Below are 20,442 nucleotides of genomic sequence, written 5' to 3'. Positions count from 1 at the left end.
AGTCAACTTTCTCGCAAATGATAATACTTAACAATTTCCAGTGATATTCGGGATAAACATACCTTTATCTCTAGTTGTCATTTCCGATGCTGGAAAATAATGTTATGAAATGTGACTTGAAATCAGTTGTTAAGAGATGAAATCAGAATGAAATACAGTGATACCTTACAACAAGAAATAACATAATATAAATGTATATTAAACGGCTTATTACCTGTAGTACTTGTCTCTGGTTCTAGCGAAGGAAAGAAAAAAGGGATATTGTAAAACTGATACTGTTATTAAATTTGATTGAAATACAAAATTCTCGAGAAAATGTAAATGATACTTTTACAACACTTACGATCTGTGGTTGTTTTAACGCCTGTAACTCGTGCTTCAACTGAAGATGCAAGAAATACAACTTCAAGATAATAGCAATAAAACACAGTACAGAAGAAAGCAATTCTAAGAGGTGTCGATGCTAACTTACCATCTGTAGTAGGTATCTCCGGTGCTAAAAGCGAAAAAACACGAAAAATGAATTAGATAAAAAAAAAAAATGAACAGTAGTAATAATAATACTGATGCCAAACTTACCATCTGTAGTAGTCATGTCTGGTGCTGGAAATAGAAAAAAAAAAGCGAAAGATGAATTAGATTAGAAAAAAGGTTAAAGCGATTCTTAATAATATCGATGTCAAACGTACCATCTGCAGTAGTTATCTGTGGTGCTGAAAATGGAAAATTACAAAGGATAAGATAGAGTAAAAACAAAAGTGTAAGACTAAGTAAAATCGATGCGAAACTTACCGTCTGTGGTGGTTATCTCTGGTGCTAAAAAACGAAAAATATAAGAGATAAGATAGATTGAAGACAAAAGAAAACAAAACAATTTTTAGTAATATCGATGGAAAACCTACCATCCGTAGTGGTTATCTCTGGTGCTGAAAATAAAAAATCAGGAAAGAAAAATGAGACTCAGTATAGAAGCTTAAAGCAATTGAAACTCTAAGTAAACTTCCACTTTTTGGCAGTTGCCTTTGTTTCAAAAGAGGAAAAACACGAAAGATAAATAAAATTAATTACAAATAAAAGCTAAATGTAATTCTAAGTAATATCTTTGGAACACTTACTATCTGTGGTAGTTATATCTGGTGGTGAAAGCAGAAAAACAGGAAACATGAATTAGATTGAAAAACAACAGAAGAAAAGCAATACTAAGTAATATAGATGCCAAAATTACCGTGTGTAGTAATCATGTCCGGTCCTAGAAATAAAAAAAAGTAAAAACGAACAATAATTTAAATTTTATTGGAATGGAAAAAAATTAAACCGAGTCTTTATAACATCGATGTCGAACCTTACCTTCTGTTGTAGTTACCTCTGGTGCTGAAATTAGAAAGGCAAGAAATGTAAATATCATTGAACAGGAAACGTTTAAACCAAATCTAAGCCGTAGTGTCTCTGCGAACCTATACTTACCACCTGCAGTAGTTATCTCTGGTGCTGAAAATGGAAAATTACGAAGGACAACATAGGTTAAATTCAAAAGTAACATCGATGCCAAACTTACCATCTGTAGTAGTTATCTCTGGTGCTGAAAAACCAAAAATACGAAAGATAAGATAGTTTGAAAACTAAAGAAACAAAAAAATTCCAAGTTTTATCGATGCCAAGCTTACCAACTGTAGCAGCTATCTCTGGTTCTAAAATTAAAAAGGCAGGAAAGAAACGTTACATTGATTATAGAAACAAATTGAAATTCTAGATAATATCTGTGTCAAAATTGCACTCTGTGGCAGTTATCTTTGTTCCAGAAGGGAAAAAGGATAAATCAAATTGAAAACAAAAGTTAAGTCCAATCCAGGTAACACGTATGCAAAACGTACCATCTGTGGTAGTTATCTCTGATACTGAAAATCAAAAGAAAAAAAAAAAAAAAAAAATCGAGAAATAACTTAAACTAAAACAAAACCAATCCTAAGCAATATTGTTGCAAAACTTACCATCTGTAGTAGTTATCTCTGGTGCTGAAATTGGATAGGCAAGAAATATAAATATGATTGAACAAAAAAAGTGTATACCAATTCAAAGCGGTAGTATCGTTGCCAAACTTTAATACGTCTTAAGTCCTTAGCTCGGTTGGAAGTGGAAAAACAAGGAAAATAAAACTTCTGACAAACTTACCATCTCTAGTAGTTGTTTCTTGTACTGAAAATAGAAAAGCACCAAGGATAAGTTAGATTACAAAAAAAAAAAAGAATGTGTAAAACTAAGTAATATCGAAGTCAAACTTACCATCTGTCGAAACTATCTCTGGTGCTGAAAATGAAAAAGTATGAAGGATAAGTTAGATTTAAAAAAAAAACACGTAAAACTAAGTAATATCGAAGCCAAACTTACTACTTGTAGTAGTACTAGTTATCTCTGGTGCTAGAAATATAATGATAGGAAAGATAAGTTCGATGGAATCACAAATGTTTAATCCAATTCTAATTTAGATCTTGACAAACTTACCATCTGTAGAAGTTATCTCAGGGGCTGGAAGTAGAAAAACAAGAGAATATATAGATTAGATCAATTAAAAACAAAAGTCTAATCGAAATCAAAGTAACATCTACGCCAAGCTTACCATCTGTAGTAGTTATGTAAGTGTAAAACACGAAAGACTTAAACCAAAAGTCTAATCCAATTCTGAGTAACATCTATGCGAAACTTACCATCCGTGCTAGTTGTTTCTGATACTGGAAATGGAAAAAGTTCGAAAGATAAGTTTAATTGAAAACAAGACCAATCCTAAGCAATATTGAAGCCTAACTGATCATCTGTATTAGTTATCCCTTTTGTTAGAAATATTTATCCAACTTAAAGCAATATCGATGCCAAACTTACCTTCTTTAGTAGTTACCTCTGGTTCTGACGATTCTGAAATTGGAAAATCCCCAAAGCTAATTAGATTGAAACCAAAATCCCAATCACATTCTAAGCAACATATAAAACAAACTTGACATCTGTGGTATTTATCTCTGGTACTTCAAATGAAACAACTCGAAAAACCAATAACAATAAAACACAAAAAGCTTTAACGGATTTTCTTTAAACACTGATTTCAAACTTAGCAACTGTAGTAGTTATCCTTGGTGCTGGAAATAGAAAGGCACGTTTAAACAGATGAAAAATTGTGAAATATTAAGAAATATTAAACTTCAAGTAGCATTTAAGTGTGACGTACCTTCCGTGGTAGTTACCTCCGGTGCTGGAAATTAAAAGGCATGCAAGATAAAGGAAATATAGCACAAGTAGCAATGGAAAAAGTAAAAAAATATAACATTTATTAGCCCTTGCTTTAAAACATTTCCAAACACCGAGAAAGGAGTTGAAACTAATACGACAGGGAGCGGAATATATTTGACGAACCTTGGAGTGTTTGAAAATGTGATGTAACACTGTCTCGATTGAATATCGACCGTCATTAAAACTAAGGAGTAAACGGTGAAATGAAATCGTAAAACCTATGCTAATTAGGATGCGATATCCAAACACGGCCACGGTTATGATTAAGAACGTAAGTAATTTTATTCACGTATCAAATCTTCTAGGACGTCGAATCTTAATTGGTCAGTCATGTCCAATACTCCCAATATGAGTCGTTTCGTCTAAGGTAGTTGACAAATCGACACCCCGAAAGACGAATTAATCTACTCAATTTGGGTGGACAAACCTCTAATTGGTGTCACTAGTTAACAATTAGACCCGTAGCCTGCAAGGGCTATGGGACAATAGCCCATGAGGAGAAGCCAAATGGGCTATAGACCCGTGGCCCTCGAGTGCGAAGGGTCTAATTGTCTTAGTATCACCCAGCTAGTCGGACAGAAAAGACTAAGAAAAATCGATGTCAAACTTAGCGTCTGTGGTTTTTATCTCCGGTGCTATAAAACGAAAAATATAAAAGATAAGATAGATTGAAGACAAAAGAAAACAAAGCAATTTTAAGTAATATCAGTGGCAAACTTACCATCCGTGGAGGTTATCTCTGATGCTGAAAATAACAAAGCAGGAGAGAAAAAATTAGACTGATTATAGAAGCTTGAAGCAATTGAAACTCTAAGGAATATCTATCCGAAACGTATATGTTTTATGTATATGTATATGTTTAAGCAATTGAAACTTTAAGGAATATCTATGCGAAAGGCTTATTTCTTCTAAAAGGTCTACTGTCTGTAGCATGTATCTCTGGCGCTGCAAATAATCAAGCCCTTTTAATATAAGAAAAACGACTTCAAGATAATAGCAATAAAACACAGTACAGAAGAAAGCAATTCTAAGTGATGTCGATGCTAACTTACCATCTGTAGTAGGTATCTCTGGTGCTAAAAGCGAAAAAACACGAAACATGAATTACATAAAAAAAAATGAAAAGTAGTTATAGTAATATTGATGCCAAACTTACCATCTGTAGTAGTCATGTCCGGTGCTGGAAATGAAAAAAACGAAAGATGAATTAGATTGGAAAAAAAGATTAAACCGATTCTTAATAATATCGATGTCAAACGTACCATCTGCAGTAGTTGTCTCTCGTGCTGAAAAGGGAAAATTACAAAGGATAAGATAGATTGAAAACAAAAGTGTAAGACTAAGTAAAATCGATGCCAAACTTACCCTCTGTGGTGGTTATCTCTGGTGCTAAAAAACGAAAAATATAAGAGATAAGATAGATTGAAGACAAAAGAAAACAAAACAATTTTAAGTAATATTAGTGGCAAACTTACCATCTGTAGTGGTTATCTCTGGTGCTTAAAATAAAAAAGCAGGCAAGAAAAATTAGACTGATTATAGAAGCTTAAAGCATTTGAAACTGTAAGGAGTGTCTATGCGAAAGGTTTATTTTTTGTAAAAGGTGTTCTATCTGTAATAGGTATCTCTGGCGCTGAAAATAAACAAGCCCTTTTAATAAATGATAGCGAAAATAGCCGAGTTTGATAAATAAAAGTATAACCTGGCTCCGACGCTTTCTGCTCAAAATTGTAACGTTTGTAAGTTTTTTTTTTGCTCCGGTAAATTCCACAAAAGACTTTATAAAAAAAAAACCATTAACAAATATAAAAGTTTGGCGGAAAGCCTCGGTGCCAGTTTTGAATTTTGATATATCGAGCGTGAACTATAAAAATGTTTTCAGCAATTACCCAAGCTTTAACTGAATACGGAGATAGATATAAAGTGAAACATTAATGATAATTATTAATAACAGAATGTTAATCAATTTAGTCACAAATGATAATACTTAACAATTTCCAGTTATATTTTAGATAAACATACCTTTATCTGTAGTTGTCATCTCCGATGCTGGAAAATAACGTTTTGAAATATGACTTGACAACAGTTGTTAAGAGATGAAATCAGAATGAAATACAATCATACCTTACAACAAGAAATAATATAATATAAATGTATATTAAAAGCCTTATTGCCTGTAGTATTTGTCCCTGGTTCTAGCGACGGAAAGAAAAAAACAGGATACAGTAAAACTGATACTGTTATTAAATTTGATTGAAATACAAAATTCTCGGAAAAATTAAATGATACTTTTCAAATACTTACGATCTGTGGTTGTTTTAACGCCTGTGACTCGTGCTGCAACTGAAGATGCAAGAAAAACAACTTCAAGATAATAGCAATAACACACAGTACAGAAGAAAGCAATTCTAAGTTATGTGGATGCTAACTTACCATTAGTAGTAGGTATCTCTGGTGCTAAAAGCGAAAAAACACGAAACATGAATTAGATTAAAAAAAAACATCAACAGTAGTAATAGTAATAGTGATGCCAAACTTACCATCTGTAGTAGTCATGTCCGGTGCTGGAAAAAAACAAAAAAGATGAAGTAGATTGGAAAAAAAGGTTAAACGATTCTTAATAATATCGATGTCAAACGTACCATCTGCAGTAGTTATCTTTGGTGCTGAAAAAGGAAAATACGAAGGATAAAATAGATTAAAAACAAAAGTGTAAGACTAAGTAAAATCAATGCCAAACTTACCGTCTGTGGTGGTTATCTCTGATGCTAAAAAACGAAAAGTATGAAGGATAAGATAGATTGAAGACAAAAGAAAACAAAACAATTTTAAGTAATATCAGTGGCAAACCTACCATCTGTAGTGGTTATCTCTGATGCTGAAAATAACAAAGCAGGAAAGAAAAATTAGACTGATTATAGAAGCTTAAAGCAATTGAAACTCTAAGAAATATCTATGCAAAAGGTTCATTTCTTGTAAAAGGTCTACTATCCGTAGTACGTATCTCTGGCGCTGCAAATAAACAAGCCCTTTTAACAAATGATAGCAAAACTGCCCGTGTTTAATATATCAAATTATAACCTGGCTCAGAGGCTTTCTGCCTAAAATTTTAAAGTTTGTAAGTTTCCTTTCTCCGGTAATTTCCACAAGAGACTTAATACAAAGAAACCATTACCAAATATAAAAGTTTGGGGGAAAGCCTCGGTGCCATTTTTGAATTTTGATATGTCGAGCTTGAACTATAAATTTAAAATGTTTTCAACAGTTACTCAAGCTCTAAATGAATCGGATATAGATATAAAGTTAAAAATTGATGCTAATTATAAACAACAAAATGTTAATCAATTTAGTCAGAAATGGTCATACTTAAAAATTTCCAGTTATATTTGAGATAAACATACCTTTTTCTGTAGTTGTCATCTCCGATGCTGGAAAATAATGTTATGAATAATGACTTGAAATCCAACAGTTGTTAAGAGATGAAATCAGAATGAAAAACGATGATACCTTACAACAAGAAATAGTATAATATTAATGCATATTAAAAGGCTTATTACCTGTAGTACTTGTCTCTGGTTCTAGAACCGGATAGAAAAAAGGATACAGTAAAAGTGATACTATTATTAAATTTGAAATAAATACAAAATTCTCGAGAAATTCAAGTGATACTTATGAAACACTCACGATCTGTGGTTGTTTTAACGCTTTTGACTTGTGCTGCAACTGAAGATGCAAGAAAAACGACTTCAAGATAATAGCAATAACAACACAGTACAGAAGAAAGCAATTCAAGTAATGTCAATGCTAACTTACCATCTGTAGTAGGTATCTCTTGTGCTAAAAACGAAAAAACACATAACATGAATTAGATAAACAAAATGAAGAGTAGTAATAGTAATACTGATGCCAAACTTACCATCTATAATAGTCATGCCCGGTGCTGGAAAAAGAAAAAACACGAAAGATGAATTAGATTGGAAAAAAGCTTAAACCGATCCTTAATAATATCGATGTCAAACGTACCATCTGCAGTAGTTATCTCTGGTTCTGAAAATGGAAAATTACGAAGGATAAGATAGATTGAAAAGAAAAGTGTAAGACTAGGTAAAATCGATGCCAAACTTACCGTTTGTGGTGGTTATCTCTGGTGCTACGAACAAAAATTATAAAGGATAAGATAGGTTGAAAACAAAAGAAAACAAATCAATTTTACGTAATATCGGTGGGAAACCTACCATCTGTAGTGGTTATCCCCGGTGCTGGAAATGAAAAAAATAGAAAAGAAAACATAGACTGATTATAGCAGGTTAAAGCAAATGAGACTCTAAGCAGTTCCACCGAAACAGCGTGTTCATGAGCCCAATTTCAAGAATATCCTTGATTTAGAAAAATTTAACTGTCGTGATTATTATCATCTTTTTATAAAGCAAAAATACCAAAAACCAAATAAATGGGCTAATTTGAAAGAAGAATTTAATCTAGAGGATAAGCAACTTTCGGAGGCATTCGTGATGCCACTGAGAGTTGCAAATGAACTTTATGTGCGTTCTTTTCAGTATAAAGTGCTAAATTCTATTCTATATAAAATGAATTACTTCTGACCCTATATTTATATTTATATCTATATTTCTGACCCCAACTGTTCCTTCTTTCATCAGACTACTGAGACCATATCTCATATTTTCTTTGGCTGTTCTTTTTCTACTTCCTTTTGGAATGAGATATGTGAAAAAATTTTAAATAAACTTAATAGTTGCGTTTGCCTCTCTTTAGAATATCGCGAGATTATTTTAGGATTTTTAACGGGGGAGATGGATCTGCAAAACTATATAATCGTTTTAGGAAAAACGTACTTGTGGACTTGCCGGTGTAAAGAAACGAAACCATCTTTCAGCCACTTTGAAAGAATTTTATTCAATAAATATCAAACCGAAAAGTATAGTTCCTTTAAATCAAATAACATCAATCTGTTTAAGAAAAAGTGGAGAATTTTTGAGGAATCGTTTATTTTAAACACTAAAAAAAAATTGTACAAGTAGTGTAAGTATAAGTAGTATAAGTAGCATGTATATTGTAAGTGTAAATGTAATTATAACATCAGTAATGTAAGTAGTGTAAGTGCTCAGGCTGTAAATAAAATTCGATTCAAAAAATAAAAAATGAGACTCTAAGTAATATCTATGTGAAACGCTCAGTCTGTAACAGTTACCTTTGTTCCAAAAGACGAAAAACACGAAGGATAAATAAAATTAACGACAACGAAAAGCTAAATCTAATTCTAAGTAACATCTTTGCAAAAGTTACTATCTGTGGTAGTTATCTCTGGTGCTGTAAATGAAAACAAATTCGGATGATAGGTTAAATTTAAAACAAATTAAAACCAATTCTAAGTACTATTGTTGCCAAACACACCACCTGTAGTAGTTCTCTCAGGTGCTGAAAACGAAAAGGCGAGCAAGAGAAATTAGATTGAAACACAAAAGTTGAGTCCAATTCTAAGTAACATTTATCCCAAACTTACCATCTGTAGTAGGTATCCCTGATGCTGAAAGCGGAAAAACAGGAAACATGAATTAGATAAAAAAAAAAAACAACGGAAAAAAAAACAATTCTTTTGAATATCGATGTCAAACTTACCATGTGTAGTAGTCATACCCGGTCCTAGAAATATAAAAAAACCGAAAAATAATTAACATTAGATTGAAAAGCAAAAAAAATTAAACCGATTCTTTATAACATCGATGCCGAACCTTACCATCTGTAGCAGTTACCTCTGGTGCTGAAATTAGAAAGGCAAGAAATGTAAATATCATTAAACAGGAAACGTTTAAACCAAATCTAAGCCGTAGTGTCTATGCAAACTGTACTTACCATCTGCAGTAGTTATCTTTAGTGCTGAAAATGGAAAATTACGAAGGATAAGATTGATTAAATGCAAAAGTAACATCGATGCCAAACTTACCATCTGAGGTAGTTATCTCTGGTGCTGAAAAACCAAAAATACGAAAGATAAGATAGTTTGAAAACTAAAGAAAACAAAACAATTCTAAGTTATATCGATGCCAAGCTTACCATCTGTAGCCGTTATCTCTGGTTCTAAAATTAAAAGGGCAGGAAAAAAAGATTACACTGATTATAGAAGCTTAAACAAATTGAAATTCTAGGTAATATCTATGCCAAAATTGCACTCTGTGGCAGTTATCTTTGTTCCAGAGGGAAGAAAGGATAAATTGAATTAAAAACAAAAATTAAGTCCAATAACATGTATATTAAGTCAAGGTAACATGTATGCGATACGTACCATGTGTGGTCGTTATGTCTGGTGCTGAAAATGGAAAAAAGAAAAATCGAAATTGGATAGGCAAGAAATAGAGATAAGATTGAACAAAAAAGTGTATACCAATTCTAAGCCGTAGTATCTATGTTGGAAGTGGAAAAACAGGGTAAATAAAATTTCTGACAGACTTACCATCTGTCGAAACTATCTCTGGTGCTGAAAATGGAAAAGTATCAAGGATAAGTTAGATTTTAAAAACACATTTAAAACTAAGTAATATCGAAACCAAACTTACCACTTGTAGTAGTACTAGTTATCTCTGGTGCTAGAAACATAATGACAGGAAAGATAAGTTAGATGGAATCACAAATTTTAATCCAATTCTAATGAGCATCTTGACAAACCTACCATCTGTCGTAGTTATCTCAGGTGCTTGAAGTGGAAAAACAAGAAGATATATAGATTAGATTGTCTGATTGACACATATTGATTAATAAAAGCTGCAACCAAATCTAAGCCATTTATGCCAAACGTACCATCTGTAGGAGTTATCTCTGGTGCTGGTAAATGAAAAAACGCGAAAAATATGTCAGATTAAAAACAAACGTCTAGTCTAATTCAAAGTAACATCTATGCCAAGCTTACCATGTGTAGTAGTTATCTCTGGTGCTGAAAATGGAAAAGTAAGAGAAATAAGTTAAATAGAAAACAAAAGTGTGCAAATAAGTAATATCGGTATCAAAACTCACCATCTGATGTCGTCATCTTTGGTGCTGAAAATAAAAAAAGGCAGGATATATAGTTTAACCTAATTTAAATTCTAAGTAACATCTATGCCAAATGTGCGCTCTGGTGCAGTTATCTCTGGTCCGGGAAATGTAAAACGAGAAAGACTAAAACCAAAAGTCTAATCCAGTTGTGAGTAACATCTATGCGAAACTTACCATCTGTGCTAGTTGTTTCTGATACTGGAAATGGAAAAAAATCGAAAGATAAGTTGAATTGAAAACAAGACCAGTCCTAAGCAATATCGATGCCTAACTGATCATCTTTATTAGTTATCTCTGTTGTTAGAAATAGAATGACAGGAAAAAAAGTTAGATGGAAACAGAATTTCAAAACCAATTTAAGGTGGCCGAACACAGTTTTCAAGAGCCTCTGCCTAATTCACCATTACTTTAAAGCTATTTATGCTTTGGCGCCCGTTTTTTGCAAGAGTCAAGGTTAACCACAGAAGGGTTTATTCTCACATTTTGGCTAAGGTGAGTGCCGTTGCCATGGCAACGGGGCTGGTTAAAAACAAGGCTTAAAAAATGGTATTTGTTTATTTAAAAAAAATTCAGTCATTAGATTTTTTTCATCATTTGCCCACTATAAATTGACATTAAATCCCTTCTGTCACACTGTTCTAATAAAATTTTGACATAGGCGACTTTCGTAATTCGCCGTAAATCGTTTTCACTGCATGTTCTGTATTATTAAAAATTCCCTATGTCAAAATTCAGATTTTTTGCGATAGATTATTCGCGTGGTTTCTGAATTATTTTTTTGCCAAATTTCTTGAAATTCTATCGACTGGATCGTTAGAAATCGGCAAGTTTCTGCAAAAGCAATCGGTCTCAATTTTTCGAGCAACTGCGCATGCACTGCATTTAACTGGGTTCTTTCGGTAACAAAGAAAAAGCCGAGAATTGCTGGGTTCTTTGCGTCGTTACCTTTTCTAACATAGCTTTGTAATATAAGACTAAAGGTATCAATACACTGCGTTCAATAATGGAGAAAAATAGCGCATATAGTGCGAGAGTTGAGTAAATAAAATGATCGCTCTATTGAAGACATGTTTTTTTTTTCAATCCTTGTGCGTGCGCTGAATTGCATCGAATTGCATCAGCAAAAGCGCGCGCGAAAACTGTGTTCGGCCACCTTAAAGCAATAGCGATGCCAAACTTACCCTCTGTAGTAGTCACCTCTGGTTCTGACGGTTCTGAAATTGGAAAATCCCAAAGTTAATTAGATTGAAACCAAAATCCCAATCACATTCTAAGCAACATATAAAACAACTTGGTATCTGTTTTAGTTATCTCTGGTACTTCAAATGAAACTACTCGAAAAACCAATAACAGATTTTTTAGACACTGATTTCAAACTTACCAACTGTAGTGGTTATCTGTGGTGCTGGAAATAGAAAGGCACGTTTAAACAGATGAAAAAATTGTGGAATATTAAGAAATATGAAACGTGAACTAGCATTTAAGTGTGACGTACCTCTCGTGGTAGTTACCTCCGGTGCTGGAAATTAAAAGGCATGGAGGCATAAAGGAAATATAGCACAAGTAGCAATGAAAAAGGTAAAATATAAAATCCATTAGCCCATGCTTTAAAACATTTCCAACCACTGAGAAGAGAGTTGAAACTAGTACGACACGCAGCGGAGTATATTTGACGAAGTGTTTAAAAATGTGGTGAGACACTGTCTCATTGATTGATATATCTTATCGACTGAAATTAAAACTAAGGAGAAAACGGTGAAATAAAATCGTGAAACCTATGCTAATTATGATCAGATATCCAAACACAGCCACGATTTGATTTGCTTTGTTTAAACCTGATGAATTAAGAACGTAAGAAACTTTATTTGCGTATCAAATCTTCTAGGACTTCGAGTCTTAATTAGTCAGCACGTCCAATACCCCCACTTTGACTCAATTCGTCAATCGACACACCGGAAGTGGAATTAATCTACTCAATTCGGGTGTATTGGACAATCCTCTAATTGGTGTTGCTTAATGATAAAATCAATTAAATACAGTACAGTTAAAGTAGTGTGGTACTAATCGTAAAGTTACTGTGAGTAACGTAGTATTATAAAAATGAATTGTAAGTAATGCTTGTATTATAATAAAAAAAGTTTAAATATTACAATACTTAAAATTAAAAAAATTCTAAAATATATTCATGTTAGAATTTAAAATGCTAACTTAAGCTAAACAAAAGTTTGTAAGAATCCTATCACATGTACAAAAATCACTACAACACAGATAAGAGTTTGTATGGTGATCTCCTTCAATCAAATTCGTCAGGTCTTGTTTCCTTAATCGACATTTAAACTTGAATGAGTTTGAGATAGATAATCTTTATTTAAACACGGTTAAAAATTCGTCAGCTAAAACTACTAATAACTAATAGTAAAAAAATAATTAAATAAAAAAGCTGCTTTCCACGAATGCAGTGCCTTATACATCTCTTTTGAGATGAATGAGCTTCAAAATGGTTATCCAAGTGCAAGTAATAGCTGTGAAACTTACCACTTGTAGAGGTTATTTCCGGTTCTGGAAAAAGAAAGAAACAAAACGTATAGAAGGGGTAATCGTGGTATGGGATATAGAAACCTCGATCTCAAGAATTTCAAATGAAGTCTAGCACACAAAACTTACGATCTGTAGTAGGTAAGTGAGTAAGTAAGTAACAACTTTATTTACAGAGGGTAACACATAACAGTAAAAAACTGACGAACCAGTGGCCCTCTATCCTAAGTTAAAAATTAAAAACTATTTACACTTGTAAGATAATAAAAATTACAAGGTAGAATACTGCTAAAAATTTAAAGATATGATAAAAGTTAAAAATTTAAAAGATCTAAATCTAGATATGCACAACTAAAAAACTAAGCTTTACTTGTGCTGCAATTGAATAAAGAACGAAAGATAACAAAAAAGTGATAACGAGACTGAATTAGATTTAATCAGAAAATTACAATTATTGCTCATTACAATCTTATGAAATGCAAAACCTTAGACAATTTCAACGAAAACTAAAAACCTTGTGAAAGTTGTACGAGAAAGCACGAAATGTATCAGTAAATAGTGCCGCGGTAAAACTGGATTGATATATAAAAACTAGAATAATCTTGAGAGGCCTTCTTGACTCGACTTACCATCTGTACTAGGTATCTCTGGACCTGCAAATGAAAAGGTATGAAAGATACATCATTTAAAAAGTTATAACTGAGAAGCAAACTTACCATCTGTAGTAATTTCTAACACTGTAGATGAAAAAGTGTGAAATGCATGTGAAACAGCAATAGAATTACGATAAGACAAAAAATAGTGAAGAAATTTTCGGTTACATTTTTGTTACTTACTCTCGGTAGTAGAAATTTCTGGTGCCGAAAGTGAAAAGAAATATGACAAAATTATTAGTAATGAAGCTATTTCCAGTAATATCTTTGTTTCAGTTGTAAATGAAAAGGACTTTAAGATCAATCACATCTAACAGCGACCAGAAATTCCGGAACTTTAGAAACGAGGGCAAATGGAACGAAGTATCCTTGACTCCGAAAATTGTTACGTGTCCGAATGACAACCATTCAACTGAACATTCCAGAAATACCGGGATTAAGATCAGATAGAACAGTGAGAAATTTTTGGTCAAAAAAAAAAATTGGGTATAACTCGCTAGGTTTTCCTTATTTCCCTTCGATTGTAGAAAATGCTGTTACATTCCTCACTGGAAATTTCCTGAAATAGAAACCAGAATTTCTGGTTGACTGATGAGCGCTATAGGCGTCTCTGCTACTGCTTATAAAAAAGTAGCATCAGTTAAAATGATAGTTAATAACAATAATGACCATATCAATTTCAAAAAGTATTACTTCTGGCCTTATTACCTTCAGTAGTCATATCTGGTTCTGGAAATAAAAAAAATGGACAAACCATTAAAACATATAGAGATAAATTACACACAATTGAAAATACAATATCAGAGCACATGCAGTTATCCCTATGCTATTTTCACGCGTTATTCGACAGAATAACTCAAGAGTGGAACGTGCTCCCTAAAGAAACAGCGGAAGATAATGATTTTAATATTTTTAGAGGTAAACTGAGAAGGCTTTTTATTATAAGTTAAAATCGTTTGGCTTTGAAATGTGTTTTTAATTGTATCTTATGACATTTTTATCAAAGATTACAGATATTAATATTTTTAATTAGGGAACGTCCTCGATGGGCAGAACCTCTGCGTTTCCCTTTAATGAATTTTGATTAATTGATTAATTGATTGAATGACTGACAGACTGGTTGATTGATTGATTGATTGATTGATTGACCAATGCACTGTTCTCATTGTTTCCATTGTCCACTGGCTGAGATGTTCGGATTCTCAAAAGTGGATCTCTTATTATTTGACCTTTCTCGTGAGTTTATCAAAAGAAAAAAACGTTCTGGCGCGCTCAGCGGGGATTTATAAAAGAGTCCAAACTGTTTCAGTTTGTTTTGTATCTCAATCTGTTGAATAAACATTTATTTGTAGAGGTATTCGTGTTTTCCTTGCATAAGCTGTATGTTTAATGTAGGTGTACGTGAGCTCTCGGAACAAATCATTTAAGGTAAAGATAATAATAATAGTGTAACAAGACAGAAATCTTAAAGCTATGACGATTTAAGTGATTTATTTGTTAAACCTACCATCTGTAGAAGGTATCTCTGGTGCTGCTATTGAAAGAACAAAAACAAAACACAAAACATAAGGTTGAAATTGGATTATCAAGTTAAAAAATGAAACTATTTTCAACGAATAGCCGGTCAGACTTACCATCTGTAGTTGTCATTTCTGGACCTAGGAATGGAAATCCGAAGAAATATAACATTAAGATTGTGGCGATACAAACACAACCACTTAACTAAAATCCACGTTAAACTTACCACTTGTTGTAGCCTTCTCTGATGCTGCAAATGACAAGACACGAAAGATAGATTGAATTGAAACACAAGGGTTGTGATACGATAAGAATGAAAAAGAATCATTGAAACACGCGACTTCAATAAGGTAGTAGTTAAGTTTAACTTACACTCTGTGGTAGTTGTCTCTTGTGCCGGAATTGAAATGGCAGAAGAGATCGTGTTAAGGATTAAAGTACACTGTCACAATTTTCGGGACTTTTCGGCTAAGTTTTCATTGAAGCAAAATTTATCTTGGCTTCGTAAAATTTTGCAACGAAAGTTCGCGCTACCTTGCGAATTCGCTTCAGGTCTTGAAAATTCGGTCCAAGTTTTGGAAACTTCGTTGCAAATACGATTTCCTAACAATCTGTAGTGGCAATCTCTGGTGTCGCAATTAAAATGGTACAATAGCTTAAGAGTAATCATTACTTTATTTTGATTGGTTGAGAGAAGGCCAATTTATCGTTAATTTTTAATTTGTACCGCAGTGCAAAAAAACGCGCACATGTTCGCAATTTTCTCAGCGATATAATAAATGAGTAATCTTCTGAAAGGTCGAGTAATTAAGGATTTACACTACTCGTGATATTCGAAAATTCCTTCAAATAAGCAAACAAGCGTTAAAATTGACTTGAGAGAAACCTAACCATTTAAAAACGTATATTTTAGACTTACTATCTGTACAAACTACCTCTGGAGCTAGGGAATAAGCATCTCAAGAAAGATAACTGATAGGATATAGTGAGGAGAGTATTTATAAAATCAGAAAGAAAAACAAAGAAAATAATATTTTTCTCATATCAATAGTAAGACGTATTGTCTGTAGTCGTTATCTGTTGTTCTGGAAATGTAATGAAAATGCATGAAATGGTGTAAAGATATATCGATATGTCACTAGATAAATTTGATTGAAAAACAGAAACTGCGAGTGATAATTTTGTCAAACTTACCGGCATTTGTAGTAAGTATTTCTGGTGCTGCAAATGAAACAGCAGAAATGTTAACGTATAAGAATATAAAACCTACCATGACGAACTTCAACAACAACTATCACTATAGACTTACCATCTGTAGTAGTCATCTCTGGCGCTGAAAATGAAATACATGAAAGAGAAGGTAAAGACAACGATAATGGAATTTTTTATGAAATACAAAAAATTGAACAATTGCTAGTAATACTTAGGCTTATCATCTGAGCTGAAACTAGACTGAAATGGAAGAGGGAAAAGCTAATATAAATGCAGGTAATATTGATGTCAAACGTACCATCTGAAGTAGTTATCTTTGGTGCTGGGAGAAACAAAATATGCAAATCAAAAGTAAGATCAATAAAGGCTAATTAGGATTGCAAAAAATTTAAATGCTGTTTATGTTAACCCTCAGTAGCACAACGAATTGTAGGAAAACCCTTTCTCCCCGTATTTTTCACAGTTCTGAAAAAGTGGTCCTGTTCTTTGATGCTGAAACTTTCAGTAGCTGTTAATTATCCCTTGAATTCCATCGTGTTACAACTGTTTCTCCGATTCAATTGACATTGGCATAGCAACCGCTCTTTTGACCTGTGGGCTCGGCCATGTCTCTTTGATACAGTTTTTCGGGCTTTTGTATTGTAAAATTGATACTGTTATTAAATTTGATTGAAATACAAAATCTTCGAAAAAAAGTAAATAATAAATTTAAAACACTCACGATCTGTGGTAGTTTTAACGCCTGTAACTCGTGCTTCAACTGATGATGCAAGAAAAACAACTTCAAGATAATAGCAATAAAACACAGTACAGAAGAAAGCAATTCTAAGTGATGTCGATGCTAACTTACCATATGTAGTAGGTATCTCTGGTGCTAAAAGCGAAAAAACCCGAAACATGAATAAGATAAAAAAAAAATTAACAGTAGTAATAGTAATGCCGATGCCAAACTTACCATCTGTAGTAGTCATGTCCAGTCCTGAAAATAAAAAACAAACAAAAAGAAAGTTGAATTAGATTTTTAAAAAAAGGTTAAACCGATTCTTAATAATATCGATGTTAAACTTACCGTCTGTGGTGGTTATCTCTGGTGCTAAAAAACGAAAAATATAAGAGATAAGATAGATTGAACACAAAAGAAAACAAAACAGTTTTAAGTAATATCGATGGCAAACCTACCATCTGTAGAGGTTATATGTGGTGCTGAAAGGAAAAAGGGAGAAAAGAGAAATTAGACTGATTATAGAAGCTTAAAGCAATTGAAACTCTAAGGAATATCTATCCGAAACGTATATTTTTTCTAAAAGGTCTGCTCTCTGTAGTAGGTATCTCTGGCGCTGAAAATAAACAAGCGATGTAATAAGTGATAGCGAAAATGCCCGTGTTTAATAAATCAAATTATAGCCTGTCTCCGAGGCTTTCTGCCCAAATTACAAAGTTTCTACGTTTTCTTTCACCGAAAATTTCCACAAGAGACTTAATACAAACAAACCATTACCAAATATAAAAGTTTGACGGAAAGCCTCCATGCCATTGTTGAATTTTGATGTATCGAGCGTGAACTATAAAAATGTTTTCAGCAATTACTCAAGCTTTAAATGAATGGGATATAGATATAAAGTGAAAAAATAATGCTAATTATAAATAACAAAACGTTAGTCAATTTAGTCACAAATAATAATACTTAACAATTTCCAGTAATATTCGGGATAAACATACCTTTATCTGTAGTTGTCATCTCCGATGCTGGAAAATAATGTTATGAAATATGACTTGAAACCAGTTGTTAAGGGATGAAATCAGAATGAAATACAATGATACCTTACAACAAGAAATGACATAATATAAATGTATATTAAACGGCTTATTACCTGTAGTACTTGTCCCTGGTTCTAGCGACGGAAAGAAAAAAATATATAATAAAACTGATACTGTTATTAAATTTGATTGAAATACAAAATTTTCAAGAAAATTAAATGATACTTTTCAAACACTTACGATCTGTGGTTGTTTTAACGCCTGTAACTGGTGCTGCAACTGAAGATGCAAGAAAAACAACTTCAAGATAATAGCAATGAAACACGGTACAGAAGAAAGCAATTCTAAGTGATGTCGATACTAACTTACCATCTGTAGTAGGTATCTCTGGTGCTAAAAGCGAAAACACATGAAGCATGAATTAGATAAAATAAAATGAACAGGAGTAATAATAATACTGATGCCAAACTTACCATCTGTAGTAGTCATATCCGGTGCTGGAAATAAAAAAAAAACGAAAGATGAATTAGATTGGAAAAATGGTTAAACCGATTCTTAATAATATCGATGTCAAACGTACCATCTGCACCATCTGCAGTAGTTATCTGTGGTGCTGAAAATGGAAAATTACAAAGGATAAGATAGATTGAAAGCAAAAGTGTAAGACTAAGTAAAATCGATTCCAAACTTACCGTCTGTGGTGGTTATCTCTGGTGCTAAAAAACGAAAAATATAAGAGATAAGATAGATTAAACACAAAAGAAAACAAAACAGTTTTAAGTAATATCGATGGCAAACCTACCATCTGTAGTGGTTATCTCTGGTGCTGAAAATAAAAAACAAAAAGGAAAAATGAGATTGATTATAGAAGCTTAAAGCAATCGAAACTTAAAGGAATATCTATCCGAAACGGATATTTTTTCTAAAAGGTCTGCTATCTATAATAGGTACCTCTGGCGTTGATAATAAAAACGCCTTTGTAATAAATGATACCGAAAATGCCCGTGTTTAATATATCAAATTATCACCTGGCTCCGAGGCTTTCTGCCCACAATTGCAAAGTTTGTAAGTTTCCTTTCTCCGAAAATTTCCACAAGAGACTTAATACAAACAAACCATTACCAAATATAAAAGTTTGACGGAAAGCCTCCATGCCATTTTCGAATTTTGATATATCGAGCGTGAACTATAAAAATGTTTTCAGCAGTTACTCAAGCTTTAAATGAATGGGATATAGATATAAAGTGAAAAAATAATGCTAATTATAAATAACAAAACGTTAATCAATTTAGTCACAAATGATAATACTTGACAATTTCCAGTCATATTCGGGATAAACATACCTTTATCTGTAGTTGCCATCTCCGATGCTGGAAAATAATGTTATGAAGTATGACTTGAAATCAGTTGTTAAGAGATGAAATCAGACTGAAATACAGTGATACCTTACAACAAGAAATAACATAATATAAATGTATATTAAACGGCTTATTACCTGTAGTACTTGTCTCTGGTTCTAGCGACGGAAAGAAACAAATATATAATAAAACTCATACTGTTATTAAATTTGATTGAAATACAAAAATTTCGAAAATGTAAATGATACTTTTAAAACACTTACGATCTGTGGTTGTTTTAACGCCTGTAACTCGTGCTTCAACTGAAGATGCAAGAAATACAACTTCAAGATAATAGCAATAAAACACAGTACAGAAGAAAGCAATTCTAAGTGATGTCGATGCTAACTTACCATCTGTAGTAGGTATCTCTGGTACTAAAAGCGAAATTAAAAAACACGAAAAACGAATTAGATAAGAATAATGAACAGGAGTAATAGTAATGCTGATGCCAAACTTACCATCTGTGGTAGTCATGTCCGGTGCCGGAAATAAAAAAAAAACGAAAGATGAATTAGATTGGGAAAAAGGTTAAACCGATTCTTAATAATATCGATGTCAAACGTACCATCTGCAGTAGTTATCTGTGGTGCAGAAAATGGAAAATTACAAGGGATAAGATAGATTGAAAACAAAAGTGTAAGACTAAGTAAAATCGATTCCAAACTTACCCTCTGTGGTGGTTATCTCTGGTGCTAAAAAACGAAAAATATAAGAGATAAGATAGATTGAAGACAAAAGAAAACAATTTTTAGTAATATCGATGGAAAACCTACCATCTGCAGTGGTTATCTCTGGTGCTGAAAATAAAAAATCAGGAAAGAAAAATGAGACTCATTATAGAAGCTTAAAGCAATTGAAACTCTAAGAAATATCTATTCGAAACTTCCACTTTTTGGCAGTTGCCTTTGTTTCAAAAAAGGAAAAACACGAAAGATAAATAAAATTAATTACAAATAAAAACTTAATGTTATTCTAAGTAATATCTTTGGAACACTTACTATTTGTGGTAGTTATATCTGGTGCTGAAAGCAGAAAAACAAGAA

General features: G+C 32.7%; 1 protein-coding gene across 1 annotated transcript in view; it reads right to left on the bottom strand.

The window, feature by feature from the left end:
• Positions 1–20,442, bottom strand: part of LOC145480813 (uncharacterized) — an 87,755-nt gene that overhangs the window by 56,028 nt on the left and 11,285 nt on the right. The window contains exons 23-99 of the mRNA XM_081459137.1: positions 20,398–20,421; positions 20,173–20,196; positions 20,068–20,091; positions 18,580–18,612; positions 18,473–18,496; positions 18,369–18,392; positions 18,240–18,278; positions 18,113–18,133; positions 17,961–17,987; positions 17,421–17,444; positions 17,311–17,334; positions 16,963–17,220; positions 16,540–16,563; positions 16,339–16,362; positions 16,224–16,250; positions 15,256–15,279; positions 15,146–15,169; positions 15,019–15,045; positions 14,221–14,240; positions 13,695–13,719; positions 13,575–13,595; positions 13,488–13,511; positions 12,859–12,882; positions 11,705–11,842; positions 11,505–11,537; positions 10,498–10,521; positions 10,303–10,326; positions 10,199–10,222; positions 10,090–10,113; positions 9,962–9,985; positions 9,849–9,878; positions 9,746–9,769; positions 9,578–9,601; positions 9,349–9,372; positions 9,239–9,262; positions 9,148–9,171; positions 9,032–9,055; positions 8,914–8,937; positions 8,798–8,821; positions 8,692–8,712; positions 7,512–7,535; positions 7,403–7,426; positions 7,300–7,323; positions 7,193–7,216; positions 7,090–7,113; positions 6,961–6,999; positions 6,834–6,854; positions 6,678–6,704; positions 6,131–6,154; positions 6,021–6,044; positions 5,817–5,942; positions 5,710–5,733; positions 5,581–5,619; positions 5,299–5,325; positions 4,752–4,775; positions 4,642–4,665; positions 4,539–4,562; positions 4,433–4,456; positions 4,329–4,352; positions 3,998–4,021; positions 3,215–3,238; positions 2,875–2,907; positions 2,703–2,726; positions 2,500–2,523; positions 2,386–2,415; positions 2,281–2,304; positions 2,170–2,193; positions 1,989–2,012; positions 1,872–1,895; positions 1,665–1,688; positions 1,556–1,579; positions 1,348–1,371; positions 1,226–1,249; positions 1,116–1,139; positions 903–926; positions 793–816; positions 690–713 (exon numbers count right to left, since the gene is read on the bottom strand). Of these exons, the coding sequence (XP_081315263.1) occupies positions 690–713; positions 793–816; positions 903–926; positions 1,116–1,139; positions 1,226–1,249; positions 1,348–1,371; positions 1,556–1,579; positions 1,665–1,688; positions 1,872–1,895; positions 1,989–2,012; positions 2,170–2,193; positions 2,281–2,304; positions 2,386–2,415; positions 2,500–2,523; positions 2,703–2,726; positions 2,875–2,907; positions 3,215–3,238; positions 3,998–4,021; positions 4,329–4,352; positions 4,433–4,456; positions 4,539–4,562; positions 4,642–4,665; positions 4,752–4,775; positions 5,299–5,325; positions 5,581–5,619; positions 5,710–5,733; positions 5,817–5,942; positions 6,021–6,044; positions 6,131–6,154; positions 6,678–6,704; positions 6,834–6,854; positions 6,961–6,999; positions 7,090–7,113; positions 7,193–7,216; positions 7,300–7,323; positions 7,403–7,426; positions 7,512–7,535; positions 8,692–8,712; positions 8,798–8,821; positions 8,914–8,937; positions 9,032–9,055; positions 9,148–9,171; positions 9,239–9,262; positions 9,349–9,372; positions 9,578–9,601; positions 9,746–9,769; positions 9,849–9,878; positions 9,962–9,985; positions 10,090–10,113; positions 10,199–10,222; positions 10,303–10,326; positions 10,498–10,521; positions 11,505–11,537; positions 11,705–11,842; positions 12,859–12,882; positions 13,488–13,511; positions 13,575–13,595; positions 13,695–13,719; positions 14,221–14,240; positions 15,019–15,045; positions 15,146–15,169; positions 15,256–15,279; positions 16,224–16,250; positions 16,339–16,362; positions 16,540–16,563; positions 16,963–17,220; positions 17,311–17,334; positions 17,421–17,444; positions 17,961–17,987; positions 18,113–18,133; positions 18,240–18,278; positions 18,369–18,392; positions 18,473–18,496; positions 18,580–18,612; positions 20,068–20,091; positions 20,173–20,196; positions 20,398–20,421 (2,382 nt within the window). The remainder of the gene's footprint in view (positions 1–689; positions 714–792; positions 817–902; positions 927–1,115; positions 1,140–1,225; positions 1,250–1,347; positions 1,372–1,555; positions 1,580–1,664; positions 1,689–1,871; positions 1,896–1,988; positions 2,013–2,169; positions 2,194–2,280; positions 2,305–2,385; positions 2,416–2,499; positions 2,524–2,702; positions 2,727–2,874; positions 2,908–3,214; positions 3,239–3,997; positions 4,022–4,328; positions 4,353–4,432; positions 4,457–4,538; positions 4,563–4,641; positions 4,666–4,751; positions 4,776–5,298; positions 5,326–5,580; positions 5,620–5,709; positions 5,734–5,816; positions 5,943–6,020; positions 6,045–6,130; positions 6,155–6,677; positions 6,705–6,833; positions 6,855–6,960; positions 7,000–7,089; positions 7,114–7,192; positions 7,217–7,299; positions 7,324–7,402; positions 7,427–7,511; positions 7,536–8,691; positions 8,713–8,797; positions 8,822–8,913; positions 8,938–9,031; positions 9,056–9,147; positions 9,172–9,238; positions 9,263–9,348; positions 9,373–9,577; positions 9,602–9,745; positions 9,770–9,848; positions 9,879–9,961; positions 9,986–10,089; positions 10,114–10,198; positions 10,223–10,302; positions 10,327–10,497; positions 10,522–11,504; positions 11,538–11,704; positions 11,843–12,858; positions 12,883–13,487; positions 13,512–13,574; positions 13,596–13,694; positions 13,720–14,220; positions 14,241–15,018; positions 15,046–15,145; positions 15,170–15,255; positions 15,280–16,223; positions 16,251–16,338; positions 16,363–16,539; positions 16,564–16,962; positions 17,221–17,310; positions 17,335–17,420; positions 17,445–17,960; positions 17,988–18,112; positions 18,134–18,239; positions 18,279–18,368; positions 18,393–18,472; positions 18,497–18,579; positions 18,613–20,067; positions 20,092–20,172; positions 20,197–20,397; positions 20,422–20,442) is intronic.

The sequence above is a fragment of the Orbicella franksi genome, chromosome 3, assembly GCF_964199315.1.
Source record: "Orbicella franksi chromosome 3, jaOrbFran1.1, whole genome shotgun sequence".
NCBI lineage: Eukaryota > Metazoa > Cnidaria > Anthozoa > Scleractinia > Merulinidae > Orbicella > Orbicella franksi.
The sequence above is the reverse complement of the archived record's forward strand: the minus strand, read 5'-3'. Positions and strand labels throughout refer to the sequence as shown.